This window comes from Lactuca saligna, chromosome 3 (assembly GCF_052625555.1).
Source record: "Lactuca saligna cultivar CGN05327 chromosome 3, ASM5262555v1, whole genome shotgun sequence".
NCBI lineage: Eukaryota > Viridiplantae > Streptophyta > Magnoliopsida > Asterales > Asteraceae > Lactuca > Lactuca saligna.
This window is the reverse complement of record NC_136419.1, coordinates 39,780,375-39,799,443: the sequence shown is the minus strand read 5'-3', so window position 1 is coordinate 39,799,443 and position 19,069 is coordinate 39,780,375. Positions and strand designations below refer to the sequence as shown.

The window sequence follows — 19,069 nt, the reverse complement described above, 5'->3', positions numbered from 1 at the left end:
AAAAAAAAAGTTGCAACGGTCTTTTTTATTTAACTAGAGTAAATTATACGAACGGCTTATGGTTTGAGGTAATTTGTACATTTAGTCTCTAATTTATTTTTTTAACTTGGAAGGTCCCCGCTATTTGTTTTTGTTGCGTGTTTGGTCTCTGTACTACCTAAAAAGACTATTTTGTCATTGATTTATTGATTTATTTAATTAAACACACCCCTAATCCCACCATCATCTCACCTACCTTACCTACCAATCTTATTTAAATAAATTAAAAAATCAATGGAAAAATAATATTTTTAGGTAAGACAGTGACCAAGTGCACAACAAAAACAAACAATAGGAACCTTCCAAGTTAAAAAAAAATAAGTTAGAGACCAAACATATAAATTAACCCAGTCCATATGTACCATTCATGTAATTTAACATAATGTTTATAAGGAAGAATAATGTGTGGTAGATCAAGATTTGGCTCAAGGCATGGGCATTTCCAAAGCAACAAAGAATGTGCTTTCCACTTGACGAGGAAAGGCTCCCAAGTATGGTTGAGACATGGGTCATTTCTTTTTTATTTATTTTAAGTTATTAGGGTCCGACCATTTGTTTTTTTGCTTTGGTTTCTCTTCTCTCTAGCCTTCACTTTGACCAACCTTCGAGTTCAAACTCCATTTAAGGTGATCTGGTCACCTCGATGATTACTCTTTATCATATTTAGTCTTGCTATCATGTTTATGTCTTTTTGATTTATGTGTTTTGAGTTTAGACTTGTCATCTTTCTATTTCTAGATAATTTTCAAAAGTATTTTGTTATTTTAATTTTATCACCGTTCTGGAAACATTTGTGGTGTGATTCACCAAAGTTTGGCAATTGGTTGTTTGTGAATTGTTTTACTTATTGTATTTAAGTGTAATGGATTGATTTGTTAATTAAAATCAATCTTGAAGAATATTAAACTAGGAATATCTAGAGTGCACACTTGTTTAAGTTTGTTCAAGATTTAAAGTACATTATCATTTAGGGACGAAGCTCTTGAACGAACAAAGATCTGGGGCATCGTGTCCAAGTGGCGGCGGGTCTAAAGGGTCGAGTCGGAGACTGTTTTGGACTTTGTTTTGCCTCTTATTAAAACGAACTCGATTTATTTTGGACTTTGTTTTGACTCTTATTAAAAATGTATTAGAAATATGAATTATTGAAAATGAATCCAAGTTTTGACTTTGCTTTGAATCTTATTAAAATACCCGTTTTTATGACAAATTTTGACTGTTGGAGAGAGTTTTGGGATAGAAAACTGATTTGTGACAAATGTGGAATATACAGTCACTTAAGGATGTGAACAAGGATTATCTATCCATAGTTTACGGATATGAGTTTGGTTATGAGGAATATACGGTCACTTAAGGATGTGTTTGTATTGAATATAACGTTTTACGTCAAGGTAGAGTTTTGTGAGTATTTTTGTGACAACCATATTAAATCTAGGGACCATTGCTATAAATAAGGAATAAGTCACTTTGATCCATTCACTTGTAGGCATATACACTGAACACTTTCCATCATAGTTTTGGAGTTTTGTTTAGTTAATCTCTTCGTACTTTCCTTGTTTTTTGTTATGCATCCATCACACACAAATAAGAATTTAAGATTGTTGATTACTTGGGCATTCTTTGTTCATATATTCTCGTTGCAATTTTTTCATAATTATTGTTTTGTTTCCGTTATTGAACAACCATTAATAACGTAAAATACCAATCAACACATTTTCTATATAATATAATTGTACGTAACCTATTATTTTTTCTAGCAACCAATAATATCATCTGGAACAATCACTAGCAATAGATTTTCAAACCACAATATGTGTTACCTAGATGCTGGGTTATCGTTTTTCAAACAATGAACGCTGTGGATATGCATAAGAAAGCATGACAAACTATTAATATGGCAGGTTCATCTCATGTGGTTAGTTGGTACAATGATACCCACTAAATTACTAATACAACATCATAAAACAATGGTAAGCTTAAAAAAGCTGAGTGACGAATTTTATCAAACAGTTAAAATGCATACCTGATATCTAACATATTTTGAACTTCTTCAACAAAAAAATCATCTTCCAACTGAAAACATCAAGCGCTAGAAGATTGTCAAAAGACTTTATTTGAGTAAAAGTGGAGATGCGGGGTATCGATCCCCGTACCTCTCGCATGCTAAGCGAGCGCTCTACCATCTGAGCTACATCCCCATATTATTCTCTGTTCTCTTGAAATGATTTACAAAACCAGAATAATTATCACAAATTTTAATGAACTTTTTTTGTTTGATTCGACATAATCTGAACTAATGCAACATAATTTCACCTTCCAGTAAAAAAGCTCAAGCGCTTTCAGATTTCAATGTAAAAGCAATCCTCCTGCATCTCCCATGCTTTGAATTTATTGATCTATTCAATATAGATTCATATTAAAGAATGAAATGAAATAAAAAAAAATTCAAAATGTTTGGAGATGCGGGGTATCGATCCCCGTACCTCTCGCATGCTAAGCGAGCGCTCTACCATCTGAGCTACATCCCCATGTACGTCAGCAAATCTAACTTATAAAATTTGAACGCATGCTTATCAAAAAGACCAATCAAAAAATGAAAATAGCAAAATACTTTTCTGTTTCATACCAAATCGCTACTTTTAAATATACTTAGAGTTTGATATTGACAAATAAAGATGCATGCCTTATGAAAATCCTACTATTTTCTAGAAGGGTTCTGATGGTAACACAACTTTTTTTTGTATGGTAGAAATTTAAAAAAAAAAAAACGATATTGATTTTAGTTTAAACTTGTATTATTATTTTGTTAAAAAAATGCAAACAAACGTCATCATTGATAATGATTTGGTTATATAAATTAAATATATGTCTAAACAAAATTTAATAGAAAATGTTATATTTTGTTTGATGAAGTACAACCGTTCGAAATCATTTTTTGTCGAGAAAATTATATGCTAGAGGCTGATTCCACTTTTCCTGTTTCTTATGATTATTCTTCCTAAAAATCAATCAAACTTAGCCAACCCATCGAGAAATTTCCCCCAACAGCCAATTTCTTCCAACATTATACTTTCTTAATCTTCACTTTTTCCCAACATTTTAGCTTTCTCGGATTAACTATCTTTCGAGTTTTCAATCAACTCGACCAATTCCCATATAAGGGATTCATTTTTTCCTGCATTTGGGGGTCAGAAATGGGCTAAGAAATTTCATATCTTTTTGTCTTAATTTGGGTTTGAATCTTTTCGAATCATCTTGAAGGCAAAAAGATTTATGGGTTTCTTTTAAGTTTTGTTTCTGATTCTCAATTGGCAGAGAAATCTTGTGGAATTTATCCGAGAAAGAAATCGTGGGTTTTGTTTGGAGATTCATTGTGAAACAAGAATCATAAAAAGATTGGAAATTTCATGAAATGTTGATTATTGTCAGCATCCGGGTTTGATTGGAGACTCTATCTGTAGGTTAAAGATCACATTATTGTTGGGAATTTAGTGAGGTTTTGAATCTTTATATATTGCAAAAGCAAAAGAGATTTGAGCTTGTTTGGGGATAGATTTATAGGCTTGAATCAATGCCCAATTCGGCGTAATTTTATAAACAAAACATCGATTCAAATGAAAAGGGCAGTTTCATGGAATGCAACAGTCTCGTACGCCAAAAGGCTTGGTTATGTAGGCGTTTTTGTAGCTCTTTTTTGTGTGTTTTTGGTAGATCTTTTGGAAGGAAATCATTGGATCCATAAAAAAGCCTCATATGACAATGGACCCGATTGGAGACCTCAATATATCGACCAAAATACAGTATGATCGATCATTCCCAATCTCTTTAAAAACTTACATAGTTATCGTCTAGTATTTGATTCTTCATTATAATTATTTGCAGTTTGAACAAAATCCTATAGCTAACGAGGATTTTAATCTACTTTACTTCAAGTCCAAAACATCAAAATCCAACGATGAAAAACAAGGGTGGCAAGAAAAGCTTTTCAAATCATATCATTGTGATGATCATGATCATCTTGAGAAGAAGGAATGCCCCATTCATGAGGACCCTTCAAGCTCACCATCTATGGCCAAAAGGTCTCCTATTCGGGCCCTACTTACATCACCTAATGAATTGCCGAATTCCTATCATAGACCCTCTCGTAAGCTTATAGATTTGGGAGGGTTGGGTGGATCAGCTGTATTGATAGTTGTTGTGGTGTCGACTGTGGTGGCAACATTGGGTGTTTTTGCAGTCGTGTTGTTTTGTTGTGTTGGACGTGACGCTCTTAAACCCGGGGCTAAAGGACAAAAGGACAATAAACTTGTTGTCGATGTAGGCTCTAAGGGCTCTAAAACTGAATTAGGTATGTTTTGTTTGTTATACTTTTGTTGGTGTATAATGTTCATGTTGGATAGTGTAGGGACCTCTAGCATATGTGGACCACTGATATGGGACTCAATCACTCAATGAGATCATACTAGATGTCTTGAGCTATGAGGTTATGAAGTTATAACTATAATTGGTTCGATAATCAATTAAAAAGAGTGATGTTTTTTAGGCTTGATTTTTGTTGAAAAGCCTTAGGTTTCATGTACATGGATATTATACACCAATAATTTTCTTCAAGCATCTTAAATGCGATTATTGGTTGATCATTTTTTCAGTTTGATATAACTTCGTCGTTTTTTAAAGGTCCTTCACAAAAACCGACTGAAGTGTCGGATCGGCCTCCGAAGACCACCAATTTGGCCAACGACAACCATCGTCCATCGGAAACAGGACCTTTACCACTCCCACCAGGCAAAACCACTCTTCGAGGACCAGGAAAACCCTGCCGTCGATTACCAGGGCAAGCCTCTTTCCAATCACCAGCACCGCCGTCGTCGCCGCCGCCGCCTCCTCCACCACCAGCCGTCTCAACACCACCAGGTCGAAAAGCTCCACCATCACCTCCTACCATACCTACCGCTCCACAACCACCACCACCGCCTCCGGGTGGTCGCCCTGCTCCACCAAACCCAAGTAATATGAAAACACCTGCATCTGGAAAGCAAACGCAAACCACTGTTAATAAAGATGAAAAGAAACAAGATGGAGATTCTGATAGCCCAAAAGTAAAGTTAAAGCCGTTTTTCTGGGACAAGGTGAACGCTGTTCAGGGTCGTTCCATGGTTTGGCACCATCTTAAAGATGGATCATTCCAGTAAGCGTCTAAATTTTTACAGATATATCTGTATATATATATAAAATGTATATACTAAAATCTTTAAAAACGAATAGGTTGAATGAGGAAACAATGGTGGGTCTATTCGGATATGTGGCTGCTCAAAACAAGAAAGAACGTAATGGGAAAATGGAATCGAACTTACATCCGCAAGCCAAGTTGATTCAGATCATCGATGTAAAAAAATCTCAGAATTTAGCGATTCTTCTAAGAGCATTGAACGTGACCACTGAACAAGTCTGTGAAGCTGTCAAAAAAGGTGATTTCGTTAATCGTAATGTTCGTTGTCTTTTATGTCGCTCAAATTCTAATTCTCATCGTACGTAATGTATATCTGTGTGACTCAGGTACCCAACTTCCCGTTGAGCTTATTGCAACTCTGTTGAAAATGGCACCAAATCAAGAAGAAGAACTAAAACTCCGGTTATATAACGGCGACATCAACCAACTTGGCCTTTCAGAACGTTTTCTCAAAGACTTGGTTGAAATCCCATTTGCGTTTAAACGACTTGAAGCTTTATTGTTCATGGGTGCCCTTCACGAGGATTACCATATGGCTAAAGAATCATTCGCGACGTTGGAGGTATTAATATGACATTTTGTCTATATCGTTCAAGAGGGTAATTCTGTAATTTCATAGTAACTCAACGGAATTACAGGTAGCTTGCGACAAGCTTATAAGCAGCAGACTCTTCCTCCGGCTACTAGAAGCGGTTTTGAAGACGGGAAATCGAATGAACGATGGTACGTATCGTGGTGGAGCCCAGGCGTTCAAGCTGGATACGCTTTTGAAGCTTTCGGATGTGAAAGGGACCGATGGAAAAACGACGCTTTTGTCGTTTGTGGTTCAAGAAATAATCCGATATGAAGGAATTAAAGTGGCTAGAACACGAGGTCTTGATCTAACCCAACAAACACCGGAATCTTTAAAAAAACTTGGTATGGAGGTTGTGTCGAAGCTAAGTGAGGAGCTTAACGACGTGAAAAAAGCAGCACTCATTGACGGCGATAACCTAACGTCGACAGTTTCAAAATTGGGGAACATGATGAAGAAAACGAAAGAGTTTATGAGCGACGAGATGACAACCGCCGAAGGAGCTACAGAGTTTAATGACGCTCTCACGAGGTTTATGGAGTATGCAGAAGCCGATATCACATGGATGATCGAAGAAGAGAAACGGATAATGGCGATGGTGAAGAACACCGGGAATTATTTTCATGGACAGTCAGGGAAAGACGAAGGGTTAAGGTTGTTTTCGATCGTTCGTGGTTTCTTGCAGATTTTGGATACGACGTGTAACGAAGTGAGAAAAACATTGGCGATGCAAACGAGGATGGAGGCACTGCGGTCGCCGGCATCCGATGAAAATGGGAGAAAAAATAAACGGTGGCAGAAGACACGAAATAGGATTATGTTCATGAAAGATGCAGTGAACATGATACTTGAAGCACTTTATGATGATGAAGAGACACCACGTGCTCCTCATGATCCACCTGGTTTGCCGGTGACTTGTGAGCCGGGACAAATTCCGACACCCCCTGCTTTACCGAGTGTTCGTGATAAATTAGTTCGCCTGGCTTTGAATAATCAGAAATTGGATGATTCCGATTCTGATTCAGGTGATTGGAGCTCTGATGACGACGAGGAAACGTACCCAAATCTTACCAAACGATCTTCACGAAAAGTGGATGATTTAGATGCCGATGATTGGAATTTAGACGATGATGATGAAACAATGGAGTTGGGACCATTTGATTTTGAAGAAACAAACCCACAGTCGTCAACATCGGATGTTGAGAATGGAGTAGTCATCCCGGGGAAACAGATAGATGATTCAGATGTAAATGGTTGGCATTCAGATGATGACAGAATCATTCAGAGTCAAAACGAGACACAACATATGCCAGAATTACCTGTTGCTAAAGAGTCTGAACCATTTGATGTTGAAAAAACAAACAGACAGTCATCGACATCGGATATTGAGAATGGAGTAATCATCCCAGTGAAACCGATGGATAATGATAACGGAATAGAGCAGAGTCAAAATGAGTTACAACATACGCCGGAATTACATGTTGAAGAGCCAAAACCATTTGATTTTGAAGAAAAAAACCGACAATTGTCGACATCGGATAATGAGAATGGAATACTCATACCAGTGAAGCATGATTCCGACGTAGATGGTTTGGATTCAGATGATGACGGAATAGAGCAGAGTCAAAACGAGGCACGACATATGCCGGAATTACCTGTTGTTGAAGAGCCGGAATCATTTGATATTGAAGTAACAAACCGAGAGTTTTCAACATTGGATTTTGAGAATGAAGTATTGATCCCGTTGAAGAAAATGGAGGATCCCGATGTAGATGGTTGGCATTCAAATGATGATGGAATAGAGCATAGTCAAAACGAGGCACGACATACACCGAAATCACCTGTTGTTGAAGAGCCAGAATCATTTGATATTGAAGTAACAAATCGACAATTAGAGAATGAAGTATTGATCCCTGTGAAGCAAATGGAGGATTCTGATGTAGATGATTGGCATTCACATGATGAGGAAATAGAGCAGAGTCAAAACGAGGCACCACATACACTACAACTACCTGTTGCTGAAGAGCCTGAACCATTTGATTATGAAGAAACAAACCGACAGTCTTCGACATCTGATATTGAGAATGAAGTATTGATCCCGATGAAGGTGATGGATGATTCCGATGTAGACGATTGGCATTCAGAAGATGGTGGAATAGATCATAGCGAAAACGAAACCCTACATTCACCGGAATTACCTATTGCTGAAGGGTCGGAACCATTTGATTTTGAAGAAACAAACAGACGGTCATCGACATCGGATTTTGAGAATGAAGCACCGATCCCGGTGAAGCGGATGGATGATTCCGATGTAGATGATTGGCATTCAGATGATGAGGGAATAGAGCAGAGTCAAAACGAGGCACAACATACGCCGGAATCACCTGAAGAGACAAGTCAAAGATCATCGGACTCTAAGGATAGTGTGGTGGATTTTTCAGATGCAAATGGGTGGAGTGCAGTCGATAAGATACTGCCAACGACGATTGAAGATGAACAAAGCCAAATGGGTGATTCAAGTATAGATGATAATGAGAGTGTGTATGCAACACCATAAAGTTTTGATCCATGTATGTATTTTTTTAGTGGTTGGCTAAAAAGACACTCCAATTTGACAAATGTAATAGGTTAAGTTAATATGTTATTTAATTATTTAGAAGAACCGTTATGAGAAGAAATTAATTCTTGGGAGTCAGCTTATTCGATCCCTCGATTCTTGTGACAATCTAGCCAAATCGTTCCTCAGCTGAGCGACCACAAAAAAATGTTCAACTTTGATTTTCTGATGTGTTTATGAATCTGATTTGAAATCGGTAAACTTCTCATATTCTGGTCTTGGTTTTTCTCAAAAGTAATTAATCATTCCTTATATGATTCATTGTTTAGGAAAGGGATTTGATGTGTATTGTTCAGTTTGTATGATATATTCGTCTTCACTCTAAATTAACACCGTGTCTAATTTCAATAGCATCAACTGTTTATGTAGATAATTGTGATGTATTGATTGTGTTTGCTAATATGATTTTCATTTTCATTGTGTTTGCTAATGTGGTATTACTTTAAGAAACATAAAAAACTTTGTCGCCCAACTAACGTCAAACCATATAACATCAGAGACCTTATTGGTTGATAAAACAATGGAATACATTTTTGCTTAACTATATATATGATTCTTCGGCTTTATATGAATTTTTGGTTGTATTTTAAAATATATCTTTTACTCTTACGTTTATGTTTATTGTAGTAGTGGTAGTAGTAAAATATTGAAAATAGATGTAACTTAATTTGATTAGACCAATATTGAGTAACGAATTTAAAACAAAAAATGATATGGTTTCCAAATTAAGTGAAACCAATAAGAAAAATCAAGGAATAATGACTTAAAAAGGTAATGTATTTTTTAATTTGTACACGTTTAGTCATTGATTTTTATTTTCGTTCATATTTACCCCTTCAACTTGTTAAATTGTATACATTTATTCCTTATTACCGGTTACTTAAGGTTAGGCGATAAAAATAACTTAATAGGGTAATATATTTATTATTTTGTACACATTTAGTCCTTAATATTTTTGTACACATTTAGTCCTTAATATATATATATATATATATATATATATATATATATATATATATATATATATATATATTTTGCAAAATAAGTTATTTCTTTAGGTTTTTCTCACGATATTTTATGTGGGATAGCCGTACCGGCTGTAAGGTGTATGCACGGAGGCTCGAGAAGAGCGGTTGGGTTAAGGCGGCATACCAACAAACCCTGGGTATTCCTGATTACTAATTGGACCTGTTGTATGTTGCCATTCAAGTCCGATAACTGATTGAGCCAAGGTATTCCAATCTGATGAGTATGGGCTCGTTATGCATGATAATATGTTTGTTGTATCGAATAATTTGGGGAAAATTCACTAAACTTTGTGCTTACCCAATTGTTTATGTTTTTAGGTTCTATCGTTGATCGTAGGAAGACAAATGCATAATTGTACACACTCATCAACAATATTGTGGATTCTGCGTTTCTTATATTACTCTAATTTTCAATAAATGTATTTTGGAATAAACGTTTTTTTCTTAATAATGGATTTATAATTAGGGACTTTTTCCTTATTTAAAAATGAAAATTTTTGTTGTGAAAATAAGACGTTACACATAAACGTCAACAATCCCACACACTTCATCAATGATTGTCCGATGTAAGATGTCGTGAGAAAAACCTAAAGAAATCATTCATAAGTACTGAATGAGTACAAAAACAAAAATGACTTATTTTGAAAAAAAAAAAAACAGTAAGGACTAAATATGTACAAAAAATATTAAGGACTAAATGTGTACAAAATGAGAAATATATTACCCTATTAAGTTATTTTTCCCGGCCAACCTGGAGTAACCGGTCATAAGGACTGAATGTGTATAGTTTAACAAGTTGAAGGGGTAAATGTGGATGGAAAAAAAAACTTAGTGACCAAATGTATACAAATCGAAAAATATGTTACCCTTTGAAGTCATTATCCCAAAAATCAACAACACTTGCGGGGGTTGGATCGTGTACCTTAAAAAACTCGTCCAATTGGTTAAAATCAATCAAGCGCCACCTATTAAAAATTTTGAAAACCCAATTGAAATATAACTAGAAAAAAAGCGTACGACTTAACGAAAAACTACTTGATTATTAGTCAATTGTTAAAGCGGCAAACATAGCGGGAGTCCTTGGCATATGGGATTCTTTTTATTAGAACAATTTATTTATTTATTGATATTTTGAGAGTGTCGATTAAGTACGATCAATTTTTTGTTATCAATCTCATAATTTAAAATAACAAATTGCCCATAATAACTTTGTTTTCTCCTTTTAAAATAGTTTTTAAGACATTTTTTTGACAAACAAACTCAAATAGGTAGGTCCTAGGACCTACCTTTGCCCTTGGTAGATACGCCCATGTCAATATTAAGACATCATTTTTTGTCGATGTCCAATGATACGCTTTTAAAATACAAGTCTAGATGTTTGTTTATGTGCATGCAGACCAATCATTAGTTCTTGAAGATATTCCATCTCTAGCACATATAGAACAATCGTATAGATCTCAACTACTAATCTAACTTATAAAGTATGATTGGTTGCTAAAGATGCTGGATTAAAAGAATGTAGAGCACTTTAAAATCACCTCCATCTCATATATTTTTATGAAGCTCCATGCAATTAGATTAAGAACTTTAAGTTATGTAATGCAAGTATACTTCAATCTCATTTTCTTGAATTTGATGAGGAATTTGGCTTGAAATGATTTATGTTTAATTTGGATTTTGTATGCCATTTTGTGTATATATTTTTATAAATATTTAGCAACTTTATTCGGATATTTTATCAACTAAAACATTTTATTCAACACAAAACAAAATAGAATGGTAAATTGATCATATTCAATATTTAACTTCCTTAGTCATATGCTAAATCAAAAGACATGTTTTAGGTCAGAGCTTCAGACATGTTAATGCTTCTAACCCATCAGCAACTATCAAGAAACCCCTAAGTTTGATGGTCAAATAGAAAAGATGATGAGTAGAGAGGTTAGTCTTACTATTTTGTTAAAGTTTGTGTTATTAGTGTAACACCCTGTTTCAGTTTGTTTCTTAATTCGGGGTCGTGATCTAAAAATCAATTATCATAAGGATTTGGGCTTTGAGGGAAGAAAGGTTTAGACCCTATTTGATGTAGATATTGTAGGTTAGGTGATCCAAGCTCTCAGTTCGTATCAAATGGGAAAAGTGATGTTTTCAGAATCCTTTCTTGAATTAAGGATATTAGTTTGGTTTGTTTTTAAGTCAAGGTGATTAGATAGGATTGTGGGGCTCTTACCTTTCCAAACATATAAAGATTGTCGAAAACGGAGTAAAAACAAAGAAGTTATGGTCATTGGAAGTTAGAATGGGAATGAGTTTTGGCTTGTACATTGGGCGTACATGGCATGTACGATGGGCGTAGTTCACTTAATATGTTCGTGGGGATTCTCTGTAGTATGCTGGGCGTACTCGTGGTAGGGACACACCCTAATTTTTGGGTCTTGGACCCAATTTAAAGACCTTAATCCTTTAGAAACCCTTCTTATGTTTAGCCTCCATCATGTAAAGCAGTCCCCTCGAAATCCTAGCCCTTATTTGTGAGATCCTTGAGCTTTTGAGTGATTTGGTGTGTTTTTGGTGCTTATTGAAGAAGAAGGAACTCATTGGAGAAGTGTTTATTTGCTATGAGCTTGTAGGTCCATACTTTACTCATTTTGATCATATTTATGAAGAAGAAGGAATTCATTGGAGAAGTCTTAACATTTATGGTTCATTGCTTAGATCTAGGTTTTCTTAGGGTTTTGAGATATTTTGGTCCTTTGGGTTGATTCTTGTGAGTAAAAGCTACTCCATATGTTTGGGTTAACATTTCTTGATTTTTTTGAGGTCCCCTGAGCATAAAAATTGTATCTCGATGGCTTTAATTCAACCATGCATTAATTGTTGTTCATTATGTGAAGTTAGGAAGTTAGAGTTTGATTTTAGACCTCCTTGAGCCATGCAAAGGCATCAAGTTGACAATTTATCAGTTAGGACATGCTTGATTTGTGATTTGGACAAATAGACTTTAGGCATTGAGTGCTTAATATGGACTTTTGGGTATCATGGGAGTAGGTTGGGCGTATCCTCTAGGTACGCTCCGTGTAGAATGTTCAGCCCCCAATTTCCTTATCTGTTAAGTCTAGTACGCTAGGCATAATAAGGTGGTATGCTTAGCGTACCCACCCGAAGGGATTTTGGGCCATGATTTGTTGGGTCAAGTATGAGAATGGTAAAATTGTATTCTACCCTTAGTATGATGGATTATGATTTAGACCTTTATTTGTTGGTTATTTCCTTAAATAGTAATTAGGGTTAGTTTGAATGTGTTCGGTTTGAGGAGCCATTGTAGCAGCCGCTTGTGTGTGTGTGACTGTTTATCATCGAATTGAGGCGAGTCTTCTCACAGTATTTTTGGGTCGAATGCTCCAGTGTCGGTCCTTTGATTTATGTTTATAGGATGCTAACTATCTGTATGGCTCTTATATGTATTACATGTGTTTGTATGTATACTTGGTGGGACCCGATGCCAGGTGGGTCCTGATGAATGTGTTGGGCAAGGCCCATTGAAAGTTACTATCTTTGTATCAATTTGCAGCTACCATTAGGGTATTTATAAAGACTATCATTAGTCTTAACAAAGAGATTATGGAAGCAAAAGCAATTAAAAACCATATTGCTTATTGCTTAATAGTGATTCAGAGGGAAAAAAAAACTCAAATTTATTTGTAGAATAATAGAAGCCACCCCAACGAAATGTCAAGAAAAAGGAAACAATGCCAATCTAAAGTTTTACCCTCCATCTGGTTCTAATAACCCCTTAGTTAGTATAGAGATCACTCATGGTCCTCAACCATCGAGGTTTTACAGTCGACAACTTTGAAAACTTGTGATGGTTAAAGTTGCAGTGATATGAAAAAATAAGCTTACCGATTCTTTCAGTCATTTCATCAAGTAGTTGGTGTGCATCTTCAAATCTGCCAACTTTGAACAAAAAAAGTATCTAATAAGGTGCAAATTAGTTTCTTTTCAAAGAGCAGGTGCCTCCAAAATTATAATAGGGAATATGAAATTTGGTTAAATAGGAAAGGCCTACCAACATTGTTCCCATAGGAGTGATGAATAAGAGAAAGAAACGGTTGTTTTCCAGCATACGACATCACAGTAACATAGTTGCACTAAGCTTCAGGTGGTGTGTGGTGGTGAGTGACAAATGAAGAGGACACGAAGAAACAACGTTATTGAAAGATTTTGTGAAAACTTACACAAATGGCGAGAAATGGAGTAGACAGTGGTGCCAACCTCACCGGAGACGACAATCTAGGAATTGATTTAAATCCAAATGTAATCGTTTGCTTTTGACCACTCAGATTCGTCACCCGATTGGAGGAGAAGGCCGATGGTAAGGAAGGATCAGAGACTGTGGTGGAAGATAAGTGGAGAAGAATGGCAGTAGACAGTGAACAATACCCATATCGGGTAGGCAAAACCATCGCAATCTATCCTTCCCTCTGGCGACCGTGGACATAAGAAAATAGGTGATTGGAGTTCGGATTGAAAATTGGAAGTGTTAAGAGTCTGAGGATTAGAAGGTGATGGTTGCAGAGAGGATGAACCCAAAAGCGGTGGAGATAAGGCTATCAAGTAGTTGAAGCGGTGGACGTAACCCATAAACTTAAAATAGCCCGAGGAACAGTAACCCTGGTTAGATACTATTCATAAGGGAATAGTTTATATATATATATATATATATATATATATATATATATATATATATATATATATATATATATATATATATATATATATATATATAACTAGGCGAATACCTGCGCGTTGCGCAGAATACAACAATATATTTGAAATCTTTAAAAATATATGTTTTCTATATATATCAATGACGTTGCTACCTCTTATATAATAAATCTTATAATAAATCGGTATAAACATTGTTTGTTTTTAACTATATGATAATGAAACATCGAAAAAATATAGTACAAAATTTTCGTTTTAAATCATTAATAAAACCATAGTTAACAATTCATCACATAAAAACCATAAGTCATGTATCTCAAAATATCATAAACATTTGTCAAACATATCAAAGTAAAAACATCACAGACTAAACAAATTAGGGGTGAGCAACAAAATCGGGTATCCGCTTTCGGAACCGGAACCGCCATGGAACCGCCGGTTCCGGAACTGGAACTGTCTTAAGCGGTTCCGATTCCGATTGTCATTTTTACAGAACTGCTACTCGTTGGGTACCCACCAAAACCGACGTGCTAACTAGTCTAACGTAAGTTTAGATGTTTTATTGGTTCTCATTTTTGGACAATGAGTGAAGACCTTTTCATTTAGAGAACTCCATTATAAACATTAATTTAAGTGGTTTGCTAATAAGATAAAAAAAAATGCTAATTGATATGTTAATGCGGTGGGAACCTGTAAAATTGGAAGAATTTGAAAAGCAATTAAGACTTGAGTAACAGAGAGTTACAATATGTAAACATTCACTAATATATTTCGTTTGGTTTTCAACATTTTTAATAACATTTGGTTTTTGAAAAATATAACATGAAAATCGTATTCATAACTAAATTATAATGTTAACTAATAGTTTTTAGTTAATAATATATGGTTAGTTTATGGTTTATAACGATTAAATTATAAGAAAGAAAATTACGAACCGGGTACCTGGTACCGAAACCGGTTCTAACGATTCCGGTTCCGGTTCCAAGATTTCAAGAACCGCCGGTTCCGGTTTCAGAGAATTAAGGCGGGTACCCAACTTTGCTCACCCCTAAAACAAATGGTGTGTGCATTGCAGTCATCCCGAGCTCTTCCTCTTGCTACTGGAAGTACCTGAAGCCAAAACTGAAAACTGTAAGCACGAAACTTAGTGAGTCTCCCCAAACTACCAAATACCATACACATAATCACATAATATAATAACATGGGCCTTGCCCGCTACATCGGGCCCCACCCGACATCGGATTGAAGTCCGACATCGGGTCGCGCTCGACATTGGACAGAAATACGACATCGGACCCCGCCTGGCATCGATCAAAGCTCGGTATACATATAAACATATCAACATATACATATAAACAATCACATAACATAAAAATATAAACATTCCTCGGGGCCCTCCCGGTATCGGACTGAAAGTTGGAAGCATGCAAACATTCCTCGGGCTATCCCCGGCATCGGACCGAAGTCCGAAAACACATAAAACAAACACATGCAAGAATCACAAAGACATCAAGCATACAAACATTCCTCAGGCTTTCCCCAGCATCAGACCGAAGCCCAGAAACATATAAACCTACATCAAGCACTGTCCGACATTGGACCGTAGTCCGAAATATACTAACATACATAAACGGGCTGGCATTGGTATTTATGACCCATTCCTACTGGAGGAAAACTCACTTCGCAAAGTTGAAAGTGAATCTCATGGTAAGGAATCTCTAACGGTTGCTTCAACGACTCCCCGACTGTCATTATCACAACAACACTTAGTCAAAATCCTATTATCACTCTTTAGTGTAAAATGACCATTTTACCCCCTGGTCTAATTTGGACCATATCCTAGGCCCAGTTCTATCAAATCTTTCCAAGCCCACTAAAGGCCTACTAATGGCCCAATTTTCTAAATTGGGCCTAACTCCTCACATGGGCCTTCCCCTAATCCTAAACATGTCCTTAGCTCAATAACTGACTCTTTATGGTCCACTAATTAAGGCCCAAAAGCTAAGAAGTCCAAAGATCGGCCCAAATTGAGGCCCAAATGATGTGAAGCCCAAATAAGTGAGTACGCATGGCGTACGCTAAGTGTACAGGTTACATGACTTGGACGTTACGTGTACTACCCTGTTAAATCATAAACTTCAAAAGTGCTTAATCCTTTAAGACCTTTAACCCTAAATTACAGATCTGAGTCCATTAACTTGTCTTAACTCATAATGTCGATTACTTGGTGGCTTACAACCCACCAAATGGACCCAAACATGGAATATAGCAACTAATTTCCATGGAAATAACTAGAACTCATGCATGGTCACGAAAGGATGTTAAAGATCGAAACTTTACTGTTATTGGTACACATTTAGCACTAAGGGTAGCAACCCTAAGCCTAGAAACGAAGTTGAGCAATAAAAATCTAGTCTTGGGGCCAAAAGAGGTCCAAACCTCCTTTAACATGGATCTAAGCATTCATGAGGCAAGTTGAGAGCTTTTTACCTCAAATGAGTGCCAAATGGTGATGTTATCCCGGATATTTGAGCTCAAGATACTCAAGTTCTTCTTCACTTACTCCTTTCTCCTTCCAAGCTTAAAACCACCAAGATGAGATTCACAAGATCAAAATCACACAAGGATGAGACTATTATGCTTTCTAGGGGTTTTTTTAAGGTTGAGAGGCTGATAAGGAGGCTAGGGTTTGAGTCATAATGTTGTATTTATATGGCTTAAACCCTAAAAATTTGGGTTTTGAGTCTGCTTGCATACGTTGTGCGTACACCCTGGTACAATCCGCGTATGCACCTCCCCCCCCCCCACACACACACACTATGCCCTGCGTACACCAAGCTTACACCCATCGTACGTCTTCGGGTAGCCCAATTCTATCGACCCACTTGCTTAAGTCCACTCAATAATCCATTTATTTATTTCATATCCCAACAATTAATTACAAAGATATTAAATAATTATTAACTCGAGTGATGGATGTTGTAATTCTCCCCCACTTGAATCAGACTTCGTCCTCGAAGTCCGCTGTGCCTAGAAATAACTACAGGTAGTGCTCCTTCATCTCCTCCTCAGGATCCCAAGTCTACTCCGACCCCTTGCAGTGTTGCCACTGCACCTTCACCAACTCTACCCTCTTGTTCCTCAACTCCATTTTCTTCCGGTCAAGAATGGATACTAGTCTCTCGATGTAGTTCAGGATATCATTAACCTGTATATCCTACAAAGGTACAACTGTGGAGTCATCCACTAAGCACTTTCGCAGTTGAGAGACATAAAAAGTGTTTTGTATCTGGCTGATCTCTGCTGGAAGATCCAAATGATAAGCAACCTAGCCCACCCGAGCCGAAACCCTCTAAGTCCTTATAGTTATAAAGTTATTGAATTTATCAAGCTTTGGCCTTTCTTTTTGGTTTAAACCTCTCCTTTAGATTGGTTTTGGCATTTAAGACCATTACGTAAAGTTTGCAACTTTACGTGGAAACCATGCCCTAGGAGGCTAGATCTGCAATTTGGAGCTTTAGGAGAACTTAGAAACATCTGAATGAGAAATAGACTGAAGGGACTCGACAAGTTGCATGGTCAACTCAACGATTCAAATGAATATTGGTCGTTGTTGGTTTCTGCATGGAATCGGTGAGTCAATGAGATGACTCGATGATTCATTTAGGGGTTTCCTGACATTTGGACACTACATTGACTCAATGAATTGTCTGAGAACTCGACAATTTGTCTACATATTGTATGGGATGGGTTGAGGTTGTAATGCTCCATGCGGTAGCCAACAAACCCTGGAGTAGGCCAGATATGAGCTGAGAGTTGGGCAAGGCATGTCAGGCTCATACTGAGGACTCCTGAGCATTCTAGATACGAGCTGAAGGTCTGGAAGGGCATGCCAAAATCGTACTGTGGGCTAATCTTTTGTATTGCAATCCAAGGATTGAATGACCAAGTGTAACATCGTGAATTTTTCAAAAAAATTCCATTTTTAAAATCACAAAATGCTCAAAATGCATTTCACAAAAATCCTCGATTATCAAAATTAACAAAACATAAATCCATAATTGTATAATTATTAATCCAGGATCCTCCAAAACATAACTCTTGATCTCGTATGTACAATCGAGCCATCACCGTCCTGAGATACTGAGAAAACCTACAACACATAACAGATAACACGGTAAGCACAAATCTTAGTAAGTTCCCCAAGATACCACATACAACACATATTAGCCACTTGAGGCTATAACTCTGTGGACCCTCTGGTCCTAACTTTATGGACCTTCCGGTCCTAACTATGCGGACACTCTGGCCCTAACTCTGTGAACCTTCTGGTTCTAAGCTTGTTGGACCCTCCGGTCCGGTCTGCTTGACCCTTCCGGCCTCATAAATCGTTGGATCCTTCGGTCCAGTCAATTTCTAATCATCATTTTCTCAAAACATGAAAGTCGTCTAAAATTGTGTCTAGTTTTTGGAACATTTTGAATCTCGTCAATCGGAGTTAGGGTTCATGAGATATGGCCAAAACATTGACGAGGGGTTAAGCTGTCCAACAACATCCTTCTTTCTTCAAAATTCAAGATCCAAGCTTCCAATCGCTAGTTCTGCTTCCTTTTCCACCCGACCATGTCATTGTTGCTGAAAAATGAAATTCTAAACTAATTAAGCACCTTTTGTTCATTAAATGAGACAAAAACAACATAAAGTATTAAGATAATGCATGAATTTTATAACTAAATATGCTCATATCAAAATACCCCACACTTGACTTTTGCTTGCCCCCAAGTAAAACTGAATTTTAGTACACTAATATTAGATAAGACAATCCAAATTGAACCCAGCCATTATGCCAAGAC

At 36.7% G+C, this 19,069-nt stretch overlaps 1 protein-coding gene and 2 non-coding genes across 3 annotated transcripts; 1 reads left to right on the top strand and 2 right to left on the bottom strand.

The window, feature by feature from the left end:
* Window positions 1–2,164: 2,164 nt before the first annotated feature.
* TRNAA-AGC (transfer RNA alanine (anticodon AGC)) lies at window positions 2,165–2,237 on the bottom strand. Its single transcript has one exon. It is a non-coding gene; the product is annotated as a tRNA-Ala (tRNA).
* A 257-nt stretch (window positions 2,238–2,494) lies between these two features.
* TRNAA-AGC (transfer RNA alanine (anticodon AGC)) lies at window positions 2,495–2,567 on the bottom strand. The gene has a single exon. It is a non-coding gene; the product is annotated as a tRNA-Ala (tRNA).
* A 481-nt stretch (window positions 2,568–3,048) lies between these two features.
* Window positions 3,049–8,400, top strand: LOC145035748 (uncharacterized). The gene is made up of 6 exons (XM_078984249.1): window positions 3,049–3,839; window positions 3,922–4,387; window positions 4,717–5,227; window positions 5,305–5,507; window positions 5,596–5,831; window positions 5,908–8,400. Exons 1-6 carry the CDS (start codon window positions 3,654–3,656, stop codon window positions 8,398–8,400), a joined length of 4,095 nt encoding a protein of 1,364 aa, XP_078840375.1. The 5' UTR covers window positions 3,049–3,653.
* The last annotated feature ends 10,669 nt before the right edge of the window (window positions 8,401–19,069 follow it).

Excerpts from the sequence above, each read along its gene's own strand:
- LOC145035748 (XM_078984249.1), top strand. The coding sequence starts at position 3,654 with ATGAAAAGGGCAGTTTCATGGAATGCAACAGTCTCGTACGCCAAAAGG. Across the intron at positions 4,388-4,716 it reads GGGCTCTAAAACTGAATTAG|GTCCTTCACAAAAACCGACT; the intron begins GTATGTTTTGTT and ends CGTTTTTTAAAG. Across the intron at positions 5,228-5,304 it reads CTTAAAGATGGATCATTCCA|GTTGAATGAGGAAACAATGG; the intron begins GTAAGCGTCTAA and ends AAAAACGAATAG.